Source organism: Physella acuta, unplaced genomic scaffold, assembly GCF_028476545.2.
Source record: "Physella acuta isolate Inbredline_101_S28 unplaced genomic scaffold, ASM2847654v3 ptg001636l, whole genome shotgun sequence".
Classification (NCBI taxonomy): Eukaryota; Metazoa; Mollusca; class Gastropoda; family Physidae; genus Physella; species Physella acuta.
The window spans coordinates 1-22,139 of NW_026733150.1; the positions used below are offsets into that span (position 1 = coordinate 1).

The 22,139-nt window shown below is 36.2% G+C and overlaps 1 protein-coding gene across 1 annotated transcript; it reads right to left on the bottom strand.

Moving 5' to 3' along the window:
• Positions 1 to 3,628: 3,628 nt before the first annotated feature.
• LOC131929470 (mRNA export factor GLE1-like) lies at positions 3,629 to 20,949 on the bottom strand. Its single transcript, XM_059285708.1, has 14 exons — positions 20,728 to 20,949; positions 15,390 to 15,634; positions 14,739 to 14,901; positions 14,106 to 14,254; positions 13,572 to 13,632; positions 13,285 to 13,352; positions 12,462 to 12,630; positions 12,078 to 12,186; positions 11,489 to 11,577; positions 10,835 to 10,874; positions 10,101 to 10,198; positions 9,185 to 9,397; positions 8,536 to 8,726; positions 3,629 to 4,706 (listed from the first exon to the last, which is right to left on the bottom strand). The coding sequence occupies exons 1-14, from the start codon at positions 20,818 to 20,820 to the stop codon at positions 4,259 to 4,261; spliced, it is 2,136 nt and encodes a 711-aa protein (XP_059141691.1). The 5' UTR covers positions 20,821 to 20,949; the 3' UTR covers positions 3,629 to 4,258.
• Positions 20,950 to 22,139: the final 1,190 nt, after the last annotated feature.

Here is a 22,139-nt window from a genome sequence, read left to right on the forward strand (position 1 = left end):
TACTCATTTATGAATGACCCCTTTAGTAAAACAAGAAGTAGGACATTGTTTACCCACAACCCCCACATTGGATAACCCGGGGACAGTTTGAAAGACTACGCCCAGGACAGAGAACGCCTGAGAGCTCTTGTCAGCGGTCTATGCCCCAAGAGGGGCGACAGGCAAACCTATCCTAATCCTACATGCGCCATGAAGACCGTTGACGTCTATTTCAGCCTGTTTTTTCTTTCTGGATTGTCGCTATAGCTTTTGTCCATCCAAGAACAAACTACAAGTCAGCAGTTGTTTGATTTTGGAGTTCGAACTCGTGGCTATTTAGCAGTCATGACCTTAACGACCTGACCACCTCCCCTTCAAATGTAACTGACCCCCCCCCCCTCCACCACCACCACCACCACCACACACAGAACAAAGAACAGCAACAAGTTTGGAACATGTAATGATATATTGCCAGTATTACCGATGAAGCAATAATTTTTAATACCATGGCTTATGTAGGCATATCCAAATCCTAAACAAATGTATGAAGTACAAAAAAAAGTGTTATAGGCCTATTAACACGAATCATAGACATAATATACAACATAATATAACAAACTGAAATTACTCAACGATAAACAACCACGCTACAGTGTTTCTTTCAGACTGCTTTTCTTGGGGGGGGGGGGGGGGGGAGGCTGAAGGGACACTTGAATTCTTCGGGGGGTGGGGAGGACACTGGTAAAAGTATATATTTCCTATATGAATTCCACTTCGTTCGGGGGAGGGGGGGCGGTAGACTTTCTTCGAGGTAGTGGGAAGCCCCCCCCCCCCACAACCACAGAGATACCTAAAAGAAGCTCTGCCACCCTAAGTGCATGATCTTATTTCTTTTAAATATGGAGACAAGCAAAATACTCCATAGTGGTCTGATTGTTGTCAATGTGGAAAGAGATTGTTTTAAAATTTCGATATTTTTTAAAATTGTTCACAAGCTAACATAGCCTTAAAGGACGGCGTAGTCGAATGGCTTGGTCATAGTACGTCCCTGAGTCCACCCAGCTCTGATGGGTAGCCGACTTACGTTAGGGAGAGAGTCAAGCCGAGGTAACAGAAACAGGAGAACTCTACTTCACCTGCCCAGGCTCGAAATGGAACTGTAAATAGTGTTATAAAAGAGTTATACAACCTGAGACAGATGTTTGACGTACTTTGGAATGTTATTGTGCAGGAACATCCCTAATCGAACGAAATGGGATTTAAATAGAAAATATATACTTTTACCTTTCAACGTCCCCTCTCCCACCCCCCGGAGTAAAAAAGTATGGAAGAAACACTGTCCCTAAGCATAAATATTCATATATAGTTGTCGCAAATTGACATATACAAACTTATATTGTTTATAGTTTGACCAGATTTCGTTAAGTTTTGATTTGGCTAATGAAAACAAGTCACTGACATCAACCAGATGTCACATTTTATCTAGACTAGGTTAAAACTTGAACTAGAAAAAAAATACAATGCTATACTATTAAAAGCATTGTTTCTATTTTTAGCCTGAATGAAATCTACTGCATTCAGACGTCAACAATCAACGTCAATCATCCTGCTTGGGCTCAAGTTTCTGCTGGTAGTAAAATAACGCCTCGCTTAGGTCACCTATCCCATAATTTCTAAAAGAATTTCACAGTGTGGGAGACATCAGACATGAAGAAGACAGATTACAATGTCGGTTTGGCTTTATTCGTGGTTAGTGGTTAACCTTCCACCACACACTATCTCGTCAACTAGAAGGTAAACAAAAGTTGCCTATGTCTATACACCCATATATATATATATATATATATATATATATATATATATATATATATATATATATATATATATATATATATGTATATATATATATTATTATATAGATATATAGATATATATATATATATTTATAGGCCTATATGTATATATATATATATATATATATATATATATATATATATATATATATATATATATATATACATTGGCCTGTTAAGCAGCACAATATAAATCGTTTCAATTAGATTTTAAAAACAGATTTATAATTTAATTGTAATTATGTCACTTCAAGATAGCAGACCCCCCTTCCCCCCCCCCCCCCTTATAAAACGTTTCACGAGCTGAATTCATTTGCAATTAACGTAAGCCAACCATAGCTTGGTAATTATAAGTCTCAGCTATATGAGTCGTAATTGTTGTTATCCATTGTAAAACCACATAGCCACACCATCTGGTACCATTTTAAGTTACAAGCCAGCAATTTTTTTTTTAATACGAAGTGTAGTTTTTATTTATACTGAATGTTATCTGCCTATTTTGTTTAGCTCCAAACCGGAGACTTAGAAAAATTATTTAGAGCATAGGACCTGCCTACACTGGTAGGTGTTGATGCATTATTCATAATCATGGGAGATAATTCTTGACATTGTGAGATAACCACACCCACCTGTCACAAACTTGTTGACCCCTCCCCTCCTGACATCAACAGCAGCTGTTAATTAATGTTGGATTAGTTTAGTCACTAACCCTAATCTGGTAATACATTTAAAGTTTTTTCCATGTTTATGTATAATACACCTGTATTGGTTGTGTGACTTGTATAATACACCTGTATTGGTTGTGTGACATGTAACATATGATTCACCTGTATTGGTTGTGTGACATGTATGATACACCTGTATTGGTTGTGTGATATGGATGATACACCTGTATTGGTTGTGTGACATGTATGATACACCTGTATTGGTTGTGTGACATGTATGATACACCTGTATTGGTTGTGTGACATGTATAATACACCTGTATTGGTTGTGTCACATGGATGATACACCTGTATTGGTTGTGTGACATGTATAATACACCTGTATTGGTTGTGTGACATGGATGTAACACCTGTATTGGTTGTGTGACATGTATAATACACCTGTATTGGTTGTGTGACATGTATAATACACCTGTATTGGTTGTGTCACATGGATGATACACCTGTATTGGTTGTGTGACATGTATAATACACCTGTATTGGTTGTGTGACATGGATGTAACACCTGTATTGGTTGTGTGACATGTATGATACACCTGTATTGGTTGTGTGACATGTAACATATGATTCACCTGTATTGGTTGTGTGACATGTATGATACACCTGTATTGGTTGTGTGACATGTATGATTCACCTGTATTGGTTGTGTGACATGGATGATACACCTGTATTGGTTGTGTGACATGGATGATACACCTGTATTGGTTGTGTGACATGTATGATACACCTGTATTGGTTGTGTGACATGTATAATACACCTGTATTGGTTGTGTCACATGGATGATACACCTGTATTGGTTGTGTGACATGTATAATACACCTGTATTGGTTGTGTGACATGGATGATACACCTGTATTGGTTGTGTGACTAGTATGATACACCTGTATCTGTTGTATGATACACCTGTATTTGGTGTGTGATACATCTGTATTGGTTGTGTAACAGGAATGATACACCTGTTTCTATTATTTGATACACCTATACTGCTTCTGTGACAATTATTATATTTGTTGTTGAGTTTTTGAAGTTGCAGTGTAAACACACCAAATCAAAACACAACATTTCTTCATGGTTTACTTTATAAAACAAACATCAACCACATTGAGCATAGTTAAGTAGTCACATACAGTATGTTTTAAACCTTCATCTTCACCAGTGGTTCTTAACCTGGTTTGATCAAACCCCAGGGGTTCAGTGAGTTAGTCTCAGGGGGTTCTGTGGAGGGCAAGACACACCCAACTCATTTGATTCACAATCAGATTTTGTCAGTGTGGACAATAGAACTATTAGGATAGTGAATTTGCATATAATACTGGTGGGGTTAAGAACCACTGCTCTACACTATACATATTGTAACATAGAAGTATTGTCTAAAAATAGTCTCAACCTGATAAAAGCTACACATTTTAAAACCTTGATTGACCTGGGAAGCAACAAATAAAGCTAAAATGGGAGATAAATCTATAGGGCAGGTAATACCACATGAAAATTATATAGGGCCCTTAGAAGTAGCCACAGAAGTTTAAAAAAAAACGGTTCAGTTTTATAAACAAAGCCTGGGTTCCTTGTTCCTTCACACAATAAGAATATGAAGCTGATTTTCTTAGAGAAATTTCATTTTGTGGCTGTCATTGTGTCACTAAAAAAAAATACAATAAAATATTTTGGCTAAAAAAAATGTAAACATGAGGTTTTTAGCGTCAAGACGTGCTCCAGAAGTTAGCTGGCAATAGTCCCTCTGGTGCTGCGATGCTTGCGGTCCTGAGAGAAGTTTCTAGAAATATCTCCAGCCTGCCGACCGTGGCGCTGGTGACAGACAAGTTCTTGAGCTGGGGGAGGTAGCTGCGAGTGAGGACGTGGACCAGCTTGATGAACTGGACTTTGTACTCGCGGAACAGGGCGTGGCCGGAGACTGCCAGGAGGTCGTAGATCATGGTGGCCGTGATGTCAGTGTGTGGCTCCAGGTTCATGGTGCGGGCCAGCCACATCCACGCGTTCTCCACGCCGTGCGGGTGGCTGCCGTGGGGGGTGTTGGGTGGGGAGACAATCATGCAGGCGCAGTAGAGTCTCATGAGACCAGACATGCGACGCAGGAATTTGTCCTGCTCTTCTACGGTGCCGTCCTCGCTGATCTTGTAGCCCGCAGATCTGTGGAGACAGGTGAGAATGGATGAGTTAGTAAATAGTAAAATTTCCCTTTCAAACATCACGGCCTACGGGGCAAGTGAAGTAGAGCTCACTTGTTTCTGTGACCTCTGCATATAAAGAGATAGTATGGTCAGCACTATGCCCAGCCGCCTTTACTTTCCCTAACTTGAGTTAGGTACCCACCCGAGTTGGGTGGACTCAGGGATGGTCTACTGACTTGAACCCGGATTCGAACTCGAGACTTACGGGTTAGCTGTCCAGCTCTCTACCACTAGACCACTCCGTCCCCAGATGAGTTACAGGTGGTTGATTTACAGGTAAGACTAAGTGAGTTAAGGGTGGAGCTGGCAGATTTCTCAAGGTACATTCAGATATCTAATGTGGTTTTGGGCTACATCTCAACTGTCTATTTCTTTGTAGCACATATCCTAAGGACTTAAATAATGGCTGTCTGCAATATTCAACAAATCTACTGACAAGTCTACTAGCACTAGTCCACAAACCTATCAGCACAATTCAACAAACCTATCAGCACAATTCAACAAACCTATCAGCACAATTCAACAAACCTATCAGCACAATTCAACAAACCTATCAGCACAATTCAACAAAACTACCAATAAACCTGCCAACAAACCTACCTGCACAATTCAATACCTACCTAAACTATTTAACAAACCTCCCAAGAAACCTACCTGTGCTATTGAACAAACTTCTCAAGAAACCTACCTAAACTATTCAACAAACCTCCCAAGAAACCTACCTGTGCTATTGAACAAACTTCTCAAGAAACCTACCTAAACTATTTAACAAACCTCCCAAGAAACCTACCTGTGCTATTGAACAAACTTCTCAAGAAACCTACCTAAACTATTTAACAAACCTCCCAAGAAACCTACCTGTGCTATTGAACAAACTTCTCAAGAAACCTACCTAAACTATTTAACAAACCTCCCAAGAAACCTACCTGTGCTATTGAACAAACTTCTCAAGAAACCTACCTAAACTATTCAACAAACCTCCCAAGAAACCTACCTGTGCTATTGAACAAACTTCTCAAGAAACCTACCTAAACTATTTAACAAACCTCCCAAGAAACCTACCTGTGCTATTGAACAAACTTCTCAAGAAACCTACCTAAACTATTCAACAAACCTCCCAAGAAACCTACCTGTGCTATTGAACAAACTTCTCAAGAAACCAACCTAAACTATTTAACAAACCTCCCAAGAAACCTACCTGTGCTATTGAACAAACTTCTCAAGAAACCTACCTAAACTATTCAACAAACCTCCCAAGAAACCTACCTGTGCTATTGAACAAACTTCTCAAGAAACCTACCTAAACTATTTAACAAACCTCCCAAGAAACCTACCTGTGCTATTGAACAAACTTCTCAAGAAACCTACCTAAACTATTTAACAAACCTCCCAAGAAACCTACCTGTGCTATTGAACAAACATCTCAAGAAACCTACCTAAACTATTCAACAAACCTCCCAAGAAACCTACCTGTGCTATTGAACAAACTTCTCAAGAAACCTACCTAAACTATTTAACAAACCTCCCAAGAAACCTACCTGTGCTATTGAACAAACTTCTCAAGAAACCTACCTAAACTATTTAACAAACCTCCCAAGAAACCTACCTGTGCTATTGAACAAACTTCTCAAGAAACCTACCTAAACTATTTAACAAACCTCCCAAGAAACCTACCTGTGCTATTGAACAAACTTCTCAAGAAACCTACCTAAACTATTTAACAAACCTCCCAAGAAACCTACCTGTGCTATTGAACAAACTTCTCAAGAAACCTACCTAAACTATTTAACAAACCTCCCAAGAAACCTACCTGTGCTATTGAACAAACTTCTCAAGAAACCTACCTAAACTATTCAACAAACCTCCCAAGAAACCTACCTGTGCTATTGAACAAACTTCTCAAGAAACCTACCTAAACTATTTAACAAACCTCCCAAGAAACCTACCTGTGCTATTGAACAAACTTCTCAAGAAACCTACCTAAACTATTTAACAAACCTCCCAAGAAACCTACCTGTGCTATTGAACAAACTTCTCAAGAAACCTACCTAAACTATTTAACAAACCTCCCAAGAAACCTACCTGTGCTATTGAACAAACTTCTCAAGAAACCTACCTAAACTATTTAACAAACCTCCCAAGAAACCTACCTGTGCTATTGAACAAACTTCTCAAGAAACCTACCTAAACTATTTAACAAACCTCCCAAGAAACCTACCTGTGCTATTGAACAAATATCTCAAGAAACCTACCTAAACTATTCAACAAACCTCCCAAGAAACCTACCTGTGCTATTGAACAAACTTCTCAAGAAACCTACCTAAACTATTTAACAAACCTCCCAAGAAACCTACCTGTGCTATTGAACAAACTTCTCAAGAAACCTACCTAAACTATTTAACAAACCTCCCAAGAAACCTACCTGTGCTATTGAACAAACTTCCCAAGAAACCTACCTGTGCTATTGAACAAACTTCTCAAGAAACCTACCTGTGCTATTGAACAAACTTCTCAAGAAACCTACCTAAACTATTTAACAAACCTCCCAAGAAACCTACCTGTGCTATTGAACAAACATCTCAGGAATCTACCTAAACTATTCAACAAACCTCCCAAGAAACCTACCTGTGCTATTGAACAAACATCTCAAGAAACCTACCTAAACTATTTAACAAACCTCCCAAGAAACCTACCTGTGCTATTGAACAAACTTCTCAAGAAACCTACCTAAACTATTTAACAAACCTCCCAAGAAACCTACCTGTGCTATTGAACAAACTTCTCAAGAAACCTACCTAAACTATTCAACAAACCTCCCAAGAAACCTACCTGTGCTATTGAACAAACTTCTCAAGAAACCTACCTAAACTATTTAACAAACCTCCCAAGAAACCTACCTGTGCTATTGAACAAACTTCTCAAGAAACCTACCTAAACTATTTAACAAACCTCCCAAGAAACCTACCTGTGCTATTGAACAAACTTCTCAAGAAACCTACCTAAACTATTTAACAAACCTCCCAAGAAACCTACCTGTGCTATTGAACAAACTTCTCAAGAAACCTACCTAAACTATTTAACAAACCTCCCAAGAAACCTACCTGTGCTATTGAACAAACCTCCCAAGAAACCTACCTGTACTATTCAATAAACCTCCCAAGAAACCTAACTATAATATTTAACAAACCTCCCAAGAAACCTACCTGTACTATTCTACAAACCTCCCAACAAACCTCCCAAGAAACCTACCTGTACTATTCAACAAACCTCCCAAGAAACCTCCCCAGAAACCTACCTGCACTATTGAAGAAACCTACCTGTGCTACTGAACAAACCTCCCAAAAAACCTACCTGTACTATTCAATAAACCTCCCAAGAAACCTACCTATAATATTTAACAAACCTCCCAAGAAACCTACCTGTACTATTCTACAAACCTCCCAACAAACCTCCCAAGAAACCTACCAAGAAACCTCCCCAGAAACCTACCTGCACTATTGAAGAAACCTACCTGTGCTACTGAACAAACCTCCCAAGAAACCTACCTGTACTATTCAATAAACCTCCCAAGAAACCTACCTATAATATTTAACAAACCTCCCAAGAAACCTACCTGTACTATTCTACAAACCTCCCAACAAACCTCCCAAGAAACCTACCTGTAGTACTCAACACTTGACTGTGTCTCCTGCTGTGTGGTGTAGAAGGGCAGGACGTAGGGACACAGAGCCTGTAGGTGAGCCATGAAGAACTCACCCACCACAGGGAAGGCTGACCAAGAAACCTACCTGTAGTACTCAACACTGGACTGTGTCTCCTGCTGTGCGGTGTAGAAGGGCAGGACGTAGGGACACAGAGCCTGTAGGTGAGCCATGAACAGCTCACCCACCACAGGGAAGGCTGACCACAGACTCACAGCCACGGCTGCTATGGCAAAGGCTGACTCGTGTTTGGATGTCACTTGTTCTTCTCCTTTTGTCTAGGGGCAGTAGAGTTTGGTAATTAGAGTCTAGGGCAGTAGAGTTAGGCAATTGTTGTCTAGGGCAGTAGAATTAGGCAATTACTGTCTAAGGCAGAAGAGTTAAAGAGTTAAACAATAATTGTCTAAAGTAGAAGGGTTGAAGAATTTTTGCAAGGCAAATAAGTTGTATAATTATAAATGGCTAGGGCAAAAAAATGCTACATGTTAAAACTTGGTTATCATTCATTTAAGAACTTTTTGGATTTCACTGTAACAATAGCCAATGACAGATTGGTTTTCATTGTTAGAATAACCAATGACCAATTGGGTCTATTGTTAGAATAGCAAATGACCAATTATATTTCACTGTAAGAATAGGCAGTGACCAATGGGATTTCATGTTAGAATAGCCATTGACTAATCGTTACAAACATACCATAAATCAATAAGATAGTTAAAAACTATTTTTCACTCACCACCAACATTTTCGCCACCAAGTTCTGACAAAACAGCAGCGCCTCAGGTGTGTCGCTAGCGGAGACGTATTTCCCCGAGACCTCCACCCTCTGCCCACTCAGCAGCATGTGCAGTTTTTTTATCTTGTCCAGCAAGTGGGCGCCACTGACCGCAGAGATGGCGTTGATGGTTGTGTTGACAGCGCGCTGCAGGTCAAACCTGTACTTCTTCATCTGGTTAGAGCAAGACAGAACTCTCAACTAATTTGTACAGTATTTTATTCAACATTTAAGTTTATTCAGTCTAAATTGTTCTAGTAAATAGATTATTTTTGAATAATTAGAGGAAGCTAAAATTAATAGGCCTAAATAATAATTACTGAAAACATTCATCTACAATATTTGAAGAAATGAGGTATGACTTTGTAATTATCCTAGAGAAGGATTTTTATTTTCAAATGAATAGCTACAATAGAGAAAGTTAAAACTTTATCTACAACTTTTAATGAATTAAACATCTTGATCAAATTGCAAAGTTATATAGTATTTTATTCAATATTAAAATTAATTTAGTTAAGTTTTAATTATTCTAGTAAAAAAGATTTTTATTTTAAATAATAACTATAATAGAGGAAGTTAAATATGGATTAACAATAATTACAGAAAATATTAATCTTCAGTATTTAAAGAAATGAGTTATGACTTAAAATATGCTTTATAAATTTAAATTTCATATGGTATTTTATTCAATACTAAAACTAAATTAATTTAGTACCAATTATTCTAGTAAAAAGATTTCTATTTTCAAATAACTAACTAAAATCAAGGCAGTTAAAATAATGAATGATAATTACAGAAAATTTCAATCTACAATATTTAAAGACATGTTGTATGATTTAAAATATTTTGATTAAAATAAAATAAACAAATTGTTTACCTGTGCATTATTGACGAATGACTGGATGCTAGCTTCAACTTGAGAAAGTTTTGTGGCCTTCAGATTTTTTTGCTCTAAGATGTGTTTGAAGGCTTGAACTAAGAGAAGAAAAAAACATCTCAACCTGTGACTTTGATCAGGTTGATGTGCAGTAAGGCATAAACTACACTAGCTGTACACACAAGTTTTTTTTTTTATCTTTGATTTGGTTTGAAATGTTGGACGGGATTTCCTCCAACATAATAAAGTATTACGTGTCAACATGTTATGTGCCATATGGCTTGTTGACGCCGGCTTTTCTTTCTGAATTTGATTCCATAGCCTTTGTCCATCTAAGAACAAACTACAAGGCAGCAGTTGTTTGATTTGGGGAATTTGGAAGATCGGGTTCACACAGCTCACTGTATTAATGGGGATACTGACTGTCTATGGGGAAGGTGGAGTAGAGTTTACCTGTTTCCTGTGATCTCAGCATATGATACGATAGTGTGGTCAGCACTATGCCTAGCTGAGTTTACTTTCCCTTATGTGGTTCAGGCACACAACAGAGCTGAGTGGACTCAGGGATGTTCTACTGACTAGAACCTGGATTTGATCTCAAGACCATCAGGTTTGTAGTCATTAAGCTCCCATGAGATGGGGAGAGGTAGTCTATAATTCTCACACTAATGTGTACCAATGGAACATAGAGCTGAGTGGTATACCAATGTTTTAACCTTTGAACTCTGACTTACCTCTTAAATCTTGCTCAGCATCAGCTTGTAGCTTTTTGGCCTGAAAATATTTTTTAAAAATTTTTCATAAACCATTAATTAATTACCTCAGAAGGTGAGATAAAAAATTTAACAAATAGAAATTTAGGAAAGTTACAAGCAGTACAATTTTAACCATGGTGAACTTTGACCTCATATAAAAACACATCAACTTACTTTTGAACCCTGTTATTAACATATAATTTATTCCAGTTTGGGGATAGATCCTTAAATAGCCTTACACAGTGTGCAAAATCAAAATACAAGTCCAATTCAAGATGTATTATAGTTTATTTATATTACACCAATCCATCTCCTACTGTACTTTTCTACACACTATTTCTACTGTTTCAATTAACTTTAAACAACACTTAAACTCTAACTACAACTGCTTTTTTCACATGACTGTTTAACTCAGCTATTCCTATCAAACTGTTAACACTTAACTTCGCCCTACACACTCCAATGGTCAACTGCTGACCGTCTCACATGAATGGTCAGTTCGTTCCACTGCAATTCTACTTGACCATTGTCTTGGAGACCTACGCTATTATTCTACCTGTCACCTATCTTTGAATCTTGCCTGCGTCATCACACTTACCCACAATTCAATCTGACCCCTGGTGTCGCACCTACCTGCAATAATTTTTGCTGATCATCAGCTTTTTTCTTCTCCTCTTCTTTTTTCTTTTCCTCCTCTGCTTTTACTCTAGCCTCTACCTCTCCTACAAACAAACAAACAAACAAACACAACATTTAGCTAGTGTGGGCTCTGAAGGCTTACCAATAATAATTTAATACACCTTTATGCTCATTTTAACAAGTAGCTCTACATCAAAGGGTAACAGTACAGACTGTTATAAAAAAAATGGTTAATATAACAATAATTGAAATATGGAAATGATAATAAATATATTTAAAATATATTTACTAACTGTACCAAAAAAAAAAGTTTTGACACAATAACATTTTTAAGTCGCTTGATTAGCAAATTAAGAAATGAGATTTAAAAATAATGATCAAAGAGTTTTTTTTTATAAAGGTAGGGGATTAGCAAATAAATAAATGAAATTTCAAAATAAAGATCACATTTTTTTTATTAAGCCTGGACATTAGAAAATAAATAATGAGATCTTACAATAATATAAAAGAGTTTTAAAGCTACTTTATTCAGCTCAGGTGTGTACATTCTAAGTGAAAAATTCAAAATGTGACAATGCTCTACCTGTTAATTTCTTGAGGGTGTCAACATCTCTTTGTATTTTATTACTAAAGTCTTCAAATGTTTTTATATGGTCATCAGTAATATTGGATGAGTTCTCTATATCCTTAGCCTACAACAGAATTTATTTGTTTTACATTTATCATGAACAATGTAAAAACATTATTAAAAATGTTATGAGTTTAAAAGTAAAATTAAAATAAAAACAAATAAATAATTTTATATGGTGTTTAATTCAATAGAAGCCTACTAAGATTAAAATAACTTTAAAACAAAAAAAAGTATGTATTGGTACTTGGTTTATAATTATTAAAAACTAAAATTTAAAATGATAAAGTATTAAAATGTCCCCTATCAACTGTATAAAACAAGTGTTCAACTATTTACCTCACTAGCTTTCACATCACATTCTTTCTCCAGCTGAACACGGCGCTGATGGACGGCTTCAGGCAGGCTGGACATGTGCTGGAAGCTGTCAAAGTGCTGGACAAAGGCTGACCTGTTGGCCAGGATCTGCTGGACCAGGGACTGGAACTTTTCTGTTTGTTGTTTCTTGCTGGAGATGGACATTTTGGTTGAGACAGAACTTGTCAGGGCAGATATGAGAAGGGGTATTGTAGGGTGGGGGTAGGGGCAGAGATATGAGTGGGGGTGGGGGTGAAGGGTAGAGACATACGTGGGATGGGGGCAGACATGCTCTGTATGGTTGGGGTAGGGGCAAAGACATGAGGGGGGGGGGGGGGGGTAGAGACATGCATGGGGTGGGGGTAGGGGGCAGACATGCTCTGGATGGTGGGGCTAGGGCAAAGACATGAGTGGGGGTGGGGGTGAAGGGTAGAGACATGTGTGGGGTGGGGCAGACATGCACTCTACGGTGGGGGTAGGGGCAAAGACATGAGTGGTGGGTGGTGGGAGTGGGGGGCACAGACATGCATGGGGTGGGGGTAGGGGGCAGAAATGCTCTGGATGGTAGGGGTAGGGGCAAAGACATGAGTGGTGGGTGCCAGTAGAAACAAGGGTGGGAGTGAGGGTAGGGCCAGAGACATACATAGGAATGTGGGTAGGGGCAGAGACATACAAAGGGGGTGGAGGTAGGGTCAGAGACATACACAGGGTGGGTTGTAGGGGAAGAGACATCCACAAAAACCTATTTTCTCCCTAAAGGAACCTCACTATCTACTCCCTAAAGGAACCTCAATATTCCACTTACTGTCTTCTTGCCTCATCTTGCAGAATTTCTCTCTTTCTCTCAAGTTCTTTCTGTATTGTGGTGACTTTCTGTACAAGTACCAAAAAAAAAATTAATAATGACTCTACTTAATCTCTATTTAATAACACTATACACACATTTTCCACAAATTCATGCATGTTTTATGAATTTTCAGACTTGCAAGCTGAAATCTCAGTGATAGCCTCCCTTATATAAAGAAAGAAAAAGCAAGCTAAAAACTCGGTGATAGCCTCCCTTGGATAAAGAAAAGAAAATGGTGGGCCTACCCTGTGGTGTTCTTGGTGGACTTCTTTTAAATTCTGGAGAAGTTTGTTGGTCTCTTCAAGCCTATCATTTGAAACATAAGAAAAACTGAGTTAATCTTGCTGAATGATTGATTAAAAATTTTAAAATGTAAAAACTTATTAATGTATTTGTCATAAAAGCACAGACTTGAGTAAAAGGTTTTTGTTCTCTCCATTTCAGATTTGCAATTGTTTAGGTGTCATATAGTTAAAACTAGCTCATTTAAGGCAAGTAATCTAATTCAATTTCTTTAGTTCAAATGCAAAAAGTATGTCTTTTATTAAAACAGCGATGCAAAAGTGTTGAGTTCAGTTCAACTCCAAAATTTAAAAAATGCTGTCTTGCAGATTGTTCCTGGCGAGAGGCAGGATGTAAATCCAGAATGAAAAGCAGGCTGAAGCCACAGGTTGCATGGTGCATAACATGTGTAGCCGTAATGCTTAGTTACATTGGGGGAAATCACCTCCAATAAATTACAATTAAGAACGAAGAGGAAGAAAGTGAATAAAAATTACCCTTCTTGTTCTTTGATATATATGAAATTGTTTCTGCGGTTAGCTTGGTCTTTGTGCTTGGCTTCTATCTCTGCTTCCCCTCGTCTTGTTAGTTCCTGCAGACTTTTGTTATGTTTTATATACTGATCTCTTCTCTCTGCCAAGGATAACTGTTTTAAGAAAATAGAAATGGACATTTGGTAATTATTTATCAAAATGTTTAAAAACTTATAATTAGTAAAATATGGAGACATATTTATAAGTGTACATGGTATGTTAAAATTCAGTGATCTTATGGAAAACTAATTTTTTTTTAATTTAAAAGTGAAACTTTGATTATTATGTTAAAAAAAAACTAAATCTAATTTTATAACAATCTGTAATTGAAAATCTAAATATACCAATACAGTAAGTATATCTGTGCTAAATATGTTCAGAATAGAAAAGTTGTTATTAAGGTGACTGAAAAGATGCACAACTGAAAACTCCGCAAGGGCATTATTACTTTCTTAAATCAAACATTTATAGCGATTGGCAAAAAATGAACTCATGTACACTGTAGCATAATAAAACACTTTTCCATTTGAGCGTCTATCTGGGAACCTATATTAAAGCAGGAAAATCCTTTATGTAAAATAAAATATAAACCAGTACCAGTTTAGAAGAGTTCCACTTGTTTTCTGCCTCAACAACAGCGTGAGCCGTGGTGCCAAACTCTGGTGATACCGGACAAGACGCAGCATGTAGGGCGGAGGGCTTACGATGCTGGCGTGTGGTAGAGGGTAATGGGGCACTTATGTCTAGGTGATCTTGTTTGCTGTCACAGAGAGAGATGTTTAATCATATTAGCAATACTTAAACACTTAATCTGTCACTTTCAAAAGTAGATCCACTATTTGATTGTTTTGTGATAGAAGAGTTAAGCACATTGATTAACTAGGTTAAAATATTTTTATTTGAAAGAAATGTAACTATTTTAAGGCTAATTAGTTTTATAATATTTTAATTAAAATACAATATAACTGTTCCAAAAAAAAGGCACTTTTAGATAACATAACAGAATAGTACCTTTGCAAGCAGACATTAATTAATGACAAAAAATGATTTAATAAAATGATCGTCAATAATTCCTTGTTAATAGCTAACATAAGACATGAAAAGAATTTCATATCAATTATGTAATAAACTCTAAATTATGATAAATGGAACAATTTTTGGCACAATACATATTTTTGAAATTAAAAATTTAAGCCACGGTTACTTTATTTTAGCAGTAAATATATTAAGCTGAAGAAAATTAAAAACCTCAAGTCCTTCTTTTCCTCAGTATCCTCATCGTAGGAAGAATAACTACAACTGTTAAATCCCTTGCTGTTTGAGCTGTAGAAGGACAACACTTGTGTGTTCTCACTGTCATTGTTGTTGCAACTGTTTTCGTTAAGGCCGACAAAGTCTGATTCGTCCAACCCAAAGCTTAAGTTTTTCTTTGAAGTTTCTTTTTCTTCATGGTATCTTGACAAAGGTGGAGGGGAGAGCTGGCCCAACTCATCCTTGACAAGAAATCAAATAATTAATGGAACAAACTTTATTAGGATGTTGTGTAATTACTAATTTGATCCATTATAAAATATTTAATGTCACTTAACTTGAATGATATATTTTGAATAGGATGTTGACATAGTTACTAGTTTAATCTACTTATAATATATTTAATGTAATATATTTAAATAAATATTTTGACTATATAATTGCTAATTTTATCCAACTTGTCAATATAATTTTACAAATAGGCAAATATCTTTCAGTATAATTTTAGAATTTTTATTTACAACTGAAGTTATTCATCAGAGTGAATAAATTGTGAGATGTGGAAATAGCAGGACAAAGTGTAAAATGCTAGTTGTGTGAAAAAAGTTGTTGATAAAACCTAGTAGTCTATCATCTGGTAAAAGTGTGGAAATGTCAGCTAAAGTTTTACTTCGCAATAAGTGTATAGGCTCCCCTATTTTATGGTCTGATAAAATAAGCTTATGGCTTATGGTAAAGTTGTTTTTTTCTAGACCTGTATAGTACACATGTTGCAAGTGTAAATGCTATGTTAGAAATTAGGGTTCGACGTATGGTAGGAATAGGGTTGGGATTAGCATTAACATTAGTAACATATGTCATATGACATATATGCGTTGTTAACTATCAGTTCTTTAACACCCCTTTTTAAAAAAGATTCTATTGTGCCATTATGATTATCTCAATATCTGTCAATGGTATAGTAAATTAACGAAAACTTGGGTAGGCCTGAACAGCGAACTAACAATGATTGTCTGTAATAATTCTAGTCTAAACTCTAATAAATAGACTCTTCCAAATATTAAATATAGGCATAGGTGTGTTGTGTAGTGTGTTAGGCGTTAGGTAGGTTGTTACGTTAGTTAGGCCTATAGCTTTATTTATAGTAGGCAGTTTGATGAAAAATTAAAATTTTTTTTTTTTTTTTAAAAGTATCAGTAATAGCTAGGACAATGGTAAACTAAGTCAATTTAGCATATATAAACTTTCTGTGCAAAGTCATTATGACTGAAAAAAAATTCCAAAGTCATGGGTCCGTGTGGCATAGCTAATGAAGAAAAAACTCCTAGACCTGTGACCTGATTTCATGAGTGGATATCTGGATTATTTTTTAACATTTTTCAATGAAACTTAACAGAAGCATATTAAAATAGCTTAGAAATGAATGTAGATAGCTAAAAGTAACCAAGATTGATTAATAACTTTAAAAAAAAATATTAATGAATAAGGTTGGCAGATATTGGTAACACAAAAAATTGGCCTTATAGTTCTAATTTTAAAATCATCCATATTTATTATTTTAATTACTTAGACTGTGCACACTTATTATTTAGGCAGTTTACAATGGGAGTCAGTATTTGAAGATCTAAAGTAGGATCTATTTTATGAAATTATGTGGGACATTTAATGGGCGTTTCCTTTCTATAGAAACTAAAAATCTTAAATGAAGCTATGTTCTAAAGCACACTAAATTGACTACATATTTTTTTAGGTACAGAACAGTCTGCCTAAAGATAAGACATACTATATCAGATTAGATTTAAGCAATTGTGACTGTCCCCTTCTCTTTTTTCATCCTTGATTTGGGACCAGGCTATGTCGGAGTTACACAACACAATACATACAGGCATAATAACAAACTAGTTTTACAATCATCAAATAAGGCTATGTAATATGTATGTACATATTTACACAAACAAGACAATAAATTGTAATTAATGTACTTGTCAATAAATTTGAAAAAAATATATACAACACAGACGACAAGTAACAAGTAAATTCTTTAAAAATCCAATGTTAAATGTACATATTTACACATACAAGACAATAAAATTGTAAATAATGTACCTGTCATTGAAGTTGAAAAATTGAAAATAAAAAAATATACATGACCCACCAGTTTTGTGTTTTTTTAACAGTGTACAAATATTGACTTTAGATTGACTTAGTGTTCAGAATCAGTGCGATGTATTGATTTTTTTTGTATTGCAATACCAAACATACATCTCAATTCATATTGTTTAAACTCCTGATGGTTTTAGCCAGACAAATTACTTCTGATAATGTAACATGTCAGTGGTGTATTGACAAATTCTGACTATGATGTTCAGAATCAATGTGTTATGGTGTAGGACATAATTCACATTTTCCAATTGTAAACTTCAGCCATCTGACAATGTAAATATGTCTGTGGTGTATATTATATTGAATGGCAAAACTGACTCTGATGTTCAGAATCAATGTAATATAGAATAGGACATAATTAACATTTTGTGAGAAAAAAGGATTGACAAAATGTAATAATACTGAATATTATCTATAAAAGACATCATAATTACACTCACCAACCACTAATAATTTCACAAAACCACCACCAAAAATCTCACAAAGTCCCACCCCACGACAAAAAACACAATTTCCCAAAAGAATGACAAAATAACGTACTATGTGACATTTTTTAAGCCCCCACCCGCCCCACCCCCTTCCAGAAGATGGCCCGTGCCATGATCATATTTTGTCAGAAACAATTAGCAAATTATTAATTAAGGTATGAATTACTCAAGTAATAATAATATAAGAACTGTTTGAAGTGGTATTTAATAAACTAACTAAGAATTATGATGACTATTATGGGTTCTTGGCATCTAACTAAGGCATCTGCATTCCTAACTAGAACAGCACTTGAAGGTCAAGGACACACTCAGTCACACACCATAAACAAAAAAAAAACTGTCGATATCTTAACAATCCAGTTTTAAAATAAGTAAATAAAACATATCTGTCTCTTAATGGCTAAGTTATCAAAACTTTATTTCAAATTGTAAGCGCGAATAAAGTTTTTTTCATTCAAGTTAAGTGTTTTTCACTCTAACAGTCCGTCAATGCCAACCCCACCCCTTCACCTCTTCCGGAATCGATGATTAGATTATTATAAAATGGCGCCTTGAGAGGTTTTTAGTATGGTGATTTATTCTTAAAAATGTACTGTTTGGATAATAAAATTATTACACAATTCTATTTTTATTTGATAGTGAAGATATTAAAAAAAGGGAAAATAATAATAAAGTTAGGGAAATACGCTCCTGCTTTAGTTTATTCAACTTGAAACACACGCTAAATAAGCGTGACTTTCTCTCGACAGCCTCGTTAAATACAAATAAAGAAATTAGGTCAAAAGTACATCTGGGAATTCTTAAATAACAGACTGAAATAGAAACGGATAGTTTCGATGTCTAAAATTAACGATGACCTCGTTATTTTTAGTTTTATCCCTCTACCGTTTAGTGAAAGCGAAACTAGTCGCCATTTTTAGTAAGCGCATGAGCCGTGAGATGCCACGAAAATGACAAACCCGGAGGTGTTGAATCGAACGGCTTATTTATAGCCTATATATAAATTTTATAGGGTAATATTAGGGATTTTGGTAAAAAAACACTAATCATCATATAAAAATAAAAATTACATATTCTTGTAGAGCTCAACTATATGAAAACAAAACAAAAAAGATTTTCTGTCTAGCTCAAATAGTTTTTTTTTAGCGAATTTTTTTGTGAGGGGTGGAATGCCCTTGCTTTTGCATTGGCCAATTGTGACAAGTCATGGTATACCTGAATAAATTGAGCATAGTTATTTTACTTGCAGTTGTATTTTGTTCATATTTGCAGAGTTGAGCTAGAATGATATATAGATCTTGTATATGCTGTAAAAATAAATAAAAATAATACAGAAGTATATTTTTGTGTTGGCTTCCTTCCATAACCCCAAAAAAACTGTGCTGCGCAAATATGAAAATGTTTCTAAAGCAATGTTTTACAGTGAATGAAAGAACTACAAAGTTAGCAATCTAAAGTAAATGACTTGAACACTGAAATGTGCATATAACTGCCCCATTATTTTGGGCAGGTGAAGTAGAGTCCATCTTTAAGACATTTTGTTATAAAACTGTGCTGCGCAAATATGAAAAAGTTTCTAAAGCAATGCTTTATATAAATACAGTGAATGAAAGAACTACATAGTTAGCAATCTAAAGTAAATGACTTGAACACTGTAATGTGCATATAATTGCCTTATTATTTTGGGCAGGTGAAGTAGAGTCTATCTTTAAGCCATTTTGTTAAAAGTGAACTGAAGTTATCTGATCAAGGTTTTTATGTGTGTATTGTGTATGAATTCTGATTTTCAGCATATAAATATAACTAAGTAAGGGTAAGTAGAACTTGAATACTTAAAATTACAGTTAGCACATAGCTAGTGTAGTGTATTCTAGCAACAGAGAGGTAACCTATGTCTGACTCAGCAAAATTTTACTTCAAGCAAAACTAGAACCAGAGTTGAAAAAATGAAAGACAGGTAGATCTATATTAAAATATGTTTAAAACAACAAGTAGGAGATTTGTTTGTACATTACATAAGAATACTGTTGTTAGTGTATCAAAACTAAAAGCTGGCAGATCGGGATGAAGAAATATAACATTGGAGTCAATGGGGGCAACGTGACCTACTTACGGTGACTACTTTCAAATGAGTATTTACTAATGTCAAAGTCAAAATATCCAAAAATAAATATCATTTCTATAAAAATGGGATGTATCTGCTTTGGAAACTTTCATTATCTAAATGGAAACTTTTCAAAAATCGCGTTTTTAAAGCATTTGAAGTTAACCTTTATACCGCGGTAAGACCAAAGCAGAGACAGCATGCAATCAGATCGCTAAGCCATCAAAACAACTGGAAAACCATTCTACTTTTCATTTAACATTAGGAAATGACCTTTTAAACTTAATTAATTACCATAAATTAAAAACTTATTAGTATGCAAAACTAAATCTCGTGCGCCCGGTATCAGAAAGTAATGGGAGATTTCGGGTCATGTTTTTACCGCGATCTCGGCCGATACCGACAAGCCTAGTAATATAATAGGCCTATGATTAATTTATTTAATAATAGGCCTATGTCTAGGCCTAATAATACTAATAGGTTTAAATTTTAAATGTAAATTTACTACTTCACGTCTACTCAAAGAGTGACTCACTACGCACTGACTGAGTCACTTGTTAAAACTTGTTTTTGTACTTACCAACAATTTCAAACAACTGCTGTTCAAACTTTTACCAATATACTTCAGTTGACCCTTAGAAGTGCTTCTTAGTAGTTCACTTACTGAAGTCATTTTGACAATATTAACTAGTCTCTAAGCCCTAAGCCTATCTTTATAATACAAAGTTTATTCATTATATTTTTACGCTTTCACTACATAGCCTTTTATCGAGTTTCACTTTCCAAGATCAATTTCATTTTAGAATAGCGTCCCTTAGATTTAATAATGTAAAATTGTGGACCGGTTTAGTTGTTATAAAATTTATTAAGGATTAATATTATTGGCAACAGAACAATTATAAATCTCAGAAATTAAGCAGTTTAATTAATACAGATCAAAGGAAACTTAATTTCCAAACATAAAATTATTTTTATATATTTATTGTATGTTTCACAACTCTAATTTAAAAATTCTGAAGTAGATCGAGGTCTATATTTGTAAATTTTTTTTCCCTCATTGCAAGGCTTAGGGTTCATCCATAAATGACGTCACGCTTTTTTGACGATTTTTACCTCACCCCCCTCCCGTCCGTCACACGTCGTCACAAAAGCCAGACCCCCCTCACCTTAATGACGTCACACCTCAGCCTACACCCTCCCCCCTCAAATCGCTGTTGACATTTTCCCCCCTACCAACATGACGTTATTTATGGACGACCCCTTACAGAAACCATTCATACCATGCTGTGTGTAGCTGTAAGCGTACAGTGAGGCTGTGTGTTAACTGCCGGGCGTGGTGTGTGCGTGCGTGTGCATGTGTGTATGTGTGAGTGTATGTGTATGTGTGTTTGTGTGTAAGCGATACCGAGACAGCATTTGTCATCATAGTTTCTTTCAGGCATCAATGCAATTTAAGTAGAAAAGAATATACTTTCACCAGTGTCCCTGTCCCTGCCCCCCCTCCCCCGAAAGTTTTTTCCGTGGGGAAGGGGGGGGGGGTGGGGGGTGAAAGTGTGTGGGACGGAATTAGTGGTGTATTAAAAGAACGAGGGGGGATGTGGATTGTTAGACAGAGGAAGGGCGCCGCCACGGGCACCCCACCCCCCCCCCCCCCACACACACACACGGGCGCCAAGCGAGGTAGAAAAAAATTATAAAACTCATTCTGTTCTGCATTACGAAGGTAAGAAAATTGACTGCTACTTGGCTTGAATGACTTAATTAACTGTGTTCTGCATCCATAGGGTGACACCAAAATAAAAGTGGTTAAGGGACAGTTACTGGTAAAAAGCTCCCCGACCTCTCCATACGGGAGACGCTTTTCGCCGTCGTGGATAACTTTATATAATAACGGGAGGGGGGGAATAAGTTCGCTCCGCCTCTGTTGTTAGAGAAGCTAGAACCCCCCACCCCCACCCATACCCATGTCCAGAGGCGTAGCGAGTGGGGGGC